Source organism: Sesamum indicum, linkage group LG6 (genome assembly GCF_000512975.1).
Source record: "Sesamum indicum cultivar Zhongzhi No. 13 linkage group LG6, S_indicum_v1.0, whole genome shotgun sequence".
NCBI lineage: Eukaryota > Viridiplantae > Streptophyta > Magnoliopsida > Lamiales > Pedaliaceae > Sesamum > Sesamum indicum.
Genome location: NC_026150.1, coordinates 8,884,711 through 8,889,049, shown reverse-complemented (window position 1 = coordinate 8,889,049; position 4,339 = coordinate 8,884,711). Strand labels below are relative to the sequence as shown.

The following is a 4,339-nucleotide window of genomic DNA, read 5'->3' as shown; positions in this document are numbered from 1 at the left end:
TAAATTCATGCAGGACCAAAAACGCCATCTTTCGTTACTTATAGACTAAAAATATCAATACTCCATAAATTACAAGACTGAAAATACAATTTAATTGAGTCATGTGCACATCACATGTAATTTTTCGTCTAAATTGGCTAAAAAAGGATGAAAATCATCAAATTTTTAAAGTTAAATGACTAAATTGACAAAATTAATTTGTATTGAACTAAATATGCCACCCCCCATAAGTTATAAAACTAAAATTGTATCTTTTTCAATTTGTATCCAAACTAAAATAGGTTGAACCAAATCAATCACATAGCAAGTGTGATACCACTAAAAAAAATTATTATTGGCTATAATATTAATGACTATGGCTAAAAACTATGATAAATAATTATTACTAACCATAGTTAAATAAAATCGATAAAAAAGAATTAGTTTTTCTACTATGAAAAATTATTTGCTAGAGCTAAAAGCCATGTTAAAACATTTGCCATGCGTTTTAGCCATGACAAATAGTTTAGTTACTCAATTTAACAACCGTTGCATGTTTGTGGTCAATAGCTATCTGTTTATTGCTATTTATTATGAATTATGACAATTAACCATGGTTAAATGTTATATTTTTGTAGTGTATACTTATAATGTAATTGATCACATTGTTTGGAGTATTATATACCACCCACACAATAAGTGTATTATATCTTTCATATATTTAATTCAAATTTAACAAAATTTGGTTGGAGTAAGAATTTGTAGGTAGGAGTTGACAAGAATTAGTAATTCTAACAGAAATAATAATAATGGTTATGAGGGGAATAAGTTAATATGTATGCATTAGGTGTTTGGTTCAGTTAAAAATGGAGTCCAAGGACGATTCGGTTTGACCAGAAAATTCTAAAATGTCGGAAAGGACTTTTTGTTGCTCATAGTATCATGAATCAACCTTTTTGTCCCTAATAATCAATTGCTTTCTCCAAACCCTTCTCCATTATGTCTTATCTTTCTCAATTAATTCAAATTCTCCACATTATTACAAACTAACTATACTTGAAGATTTATATATATATATATATATATATAATAAAATAAGGTCATACGTACAAAATCAAATATCATCTACACTCGGAAAATTTGTAATTTTTATTCTGTAAGACGATTTTATAATAAAGAATATTAATTTAAAAGAAAAACATTGAGTTAAGGATATTTTTAGGCGAGAAAATGTAATAGCCGTTATACATTTTAAACTTTTTTCCTAGAAAGATTTTAATCAAATTTGTAATTTTCAGATAAAAATGTCCTCAATATGCAATTATTTTTAAAATTATTGTCGTTCGTTGTATTTCAAATGAGCTAAAATGCCACCATCCATATTTACAAGATTAAAATTGTAATTTTTACTTAGAAGAAAGCAACAAAGAGAAAGTTTTGAAAGGAAGAAGAATTGATCAGAAAGAAAGGCAAGAAGCGGCAGAACCTGCAGAAATGATCTTCTGTGCATATTAGGGCAATCATTTTTCCCCTGTCATTGTAAGAGCAAAGAACATCAGCTTTTTTCACACATTGCACACACTGATGACCAGAACAACATATAATTTTTTATTTTTCAGTTTGAAATTGAAATCAATCTACTACAAGAGACAGCTTCTGCTTAACCCTAAAATCGTACAGGTTTGAGCTGTCTGAAACGAATTGAATCTTCTGAACGAATCCTGAATTAACAGATCATTTTTTTCTTCAAAAAAAAAAAAAGAAAAAACCCATTTCGTCCATGCATTACATGCATTTAATTCTTGTTGTTTGAGCAGAAATTCTGTATATATGTAATTGAAGAAGATGATACAATGAAAGTTTTCATGTCTGCTTGTTAATTTCTCATGATACTGCTTTGGAGGCTTGTCAGAAGTAGCTCCATAGATTTTCAGCATCGGAGTTGTCCGGCGAGTCGTCCGACGGCGGCGACGCCATCCTCGGCGGGCTGACGAGCATTCCCTCCGCCATGTCCATCAGCAAATTGGGCATGTGAAACAGTGCCTCCTCGTCTATAAACTCATGCCCACTAGTCAACGTTTCTTCATTAGAAACAGATTCGTCATGCCCCTGCTGCCCACCATCTGCCGCCGCCTCACCGCTGCTCTCAGGTTTCATCAACGCGGCCGCGCTGGCGGCTGCTCGCCGAATATCCGTTGGAGAAGGAGAAGCCGGAACCGGATACGTGCCAACACGATCCGGGAAATTCAATAATGTGTCACCACCTTTGAGGGCCAGCGCCGCCACATCGTAGGCGGCAGCAGCCATCTCCGGTGAAGGATAGGTGCCGAGCCATATACGGGTAGTCTTTTTGGGCTCCCGAATCTCGGACACCCATTTTCCACTGCGACTCCTTATACCGCGGTATAACGGGTGTTTTCCGGCTGCAGGGCGGCTGGGAGACCCGCTAGAAGAGGTGGAGCTTTTCTTGACCTTCTTGGGAGATGGTAGTTCTTCACTTGTAATGGTTGGTTGCAGATGTGAAGATTGATCCCTCGAAGGAGGAGGTGGAGGTGCCGGGGGCGGCGGAAGTGGTGGTGGCGGTGGAGGAGGAGAGGTAAAAGGTTGCTGGTTAGGGTGTGGAGGGTCTTGTCTACTCATGTTAGGATGATGTGGAGAGTCAGCCATGTATATTTATATGCGTATACACATAGTGGAAAGTGTGTATAAAAATACCACTCTGTGTACGTATATATTAAAATATGTATTTTGTGTAGGTGAGGTAGGGATAGAATTGGAGAGGCGACAGTCAATGTGTGTGTGTGTGTTTGATATATAAGGGGAAAACTTCAATAGAAAGTGGAGGCGTGGGGAATTCGTGGGTAAATATGAGAGCACACGTTTAAGACAATTTAGTAGTTATTAGTACACACACAGAGTACAGGTATGAAAACAAGCTAGTTATTAGCTGTTTTCTTACATATGCACACGTTATCTTTATTAGTTAGTGTCTTCAATAACTGCAAAATGTCTACTCCATCCCACTATTCTTCTTACTTGGTTAGGGTGGTCAATTCAGTGTCATTCATGTGAATCTGTATGAGTTAAATGTACTTTTTTTTTCCCCCTATAATTCAGGTTATTTGGTGTGTTCATGTTTTAACTTTTTAGGATAGTATATTTTTTTAATTTTTGCTATTTCAATCTTTTCTTTCCCATCAAAATTCATCTGTACCTGCTAGAAGGGCGAACTCCAGTGAATAAAAGGATCGAAATCGCGAAAATTTAAAATATATAGGACCAAAATATTATCCAAAAAAATTAGAGGAAAAAAAATGAGCCAACAGGTACGGTATCCCCAATTTTAAAAAGTTATATGAAATGCACATGAATTTTTTTAAACGATTTTAGGGGTGCATTTCGGCTGAAAAAAGGACCAAAATTGAAAAAAAAAATACAGGACCAAAATGTTACTCTAAAAAATTAAAAGACGAAAAATCCAAATAATTTGTATTATCAGTCTAAAAATGGATTTAAGCCGAATAGGTACCCACATGAGCTGTGAATTGGACCTAACAATTGTTAGTTTATATGGGTACAAATTCATATGACCAGCATCATCAAATCCCCTAAGTCTTGGGCTGCTGAATGTAGAGTTTATTACGTACTCCACTAGTCAGCTTTGCTAATTACATGTTGTGGAAGTGTTTGCAATAGTTTTTATTTTTTGGTCAAAATAAAATAAGTAAAAGTTTAAATATTTGGTAATAAAAGCGGAAGTAGAAAAATATTTAAGTTGGATTTTTTGAAAAAACAGTTTCATATTTACAATTTTATTAATAAGTTACAGTAGTTGGTAGAAGGCTTACTTTTAAGCAGTTTAAATATATAAGCTCTACCCCAAAAATCTATTTTTTAAAACTTATTTTCAACAATAAGCTGATAAATATCAATTACTGATAGCAAATATTCCCTGTGAATCATTCGTGAGTATGGTGCACCCGTATATTTTATCTTTTTATGAATTTAAAAGTTACATATACTAAATATTTCTGTATTATATGCTTGACATATATATAAATTGTCTGAAATTTGTGAGTGAAAAACAAAAAAGACGAAATAACATACAGAATTACAATAAAAGATTTAATATAAAATGACTAGTCAAATTACAAAGTAGAAAAAATTGAGTCTAAGATTTTGTAGTTCATTTTTCAGATATTCTATAAATTAACATATCAAGATATAAATTTTTAAATAAGTATTTAAGCATGTATCAAGTTGCTTTGTTTTTGTCGAATAAAATCATGTATAATTTGAGTTGAGGATATTTTAAAATGAGGAAATTAAAGACAAACCCAAATTGATAAATTTATATTAT

General features: G+C 33.3%; 1 protein-coding gene across 1 annotated transcript; it reads right to left on the bottom strand.

The window, feature by feature from the left end:
• Positions 1,565-2,789, bottom strand: LOC105164147 (ethylene-responsive transcription factor ERF026). Its single transcript, XM_011082732.2, has one exon. The coding sequence runs from the start codon at positions 2,644-2,646 to the stop codon at positions 1,888-1,890; it is 759 nt and encodes a 252-aa protein (XP_011081034.1). The 5' UTR covers positions 2,647-2,789; the 3' UTR covers positions 1,565-1,887.

Coding starts and splice junctions, on each gene's coding strand:
- LOC105164147 (XM_011082732.2), bottom strand. CDS start 2,646: ATGGCTGACTCTCCACATCATCCTAACATGAGTAGACAAGACCCTCCA.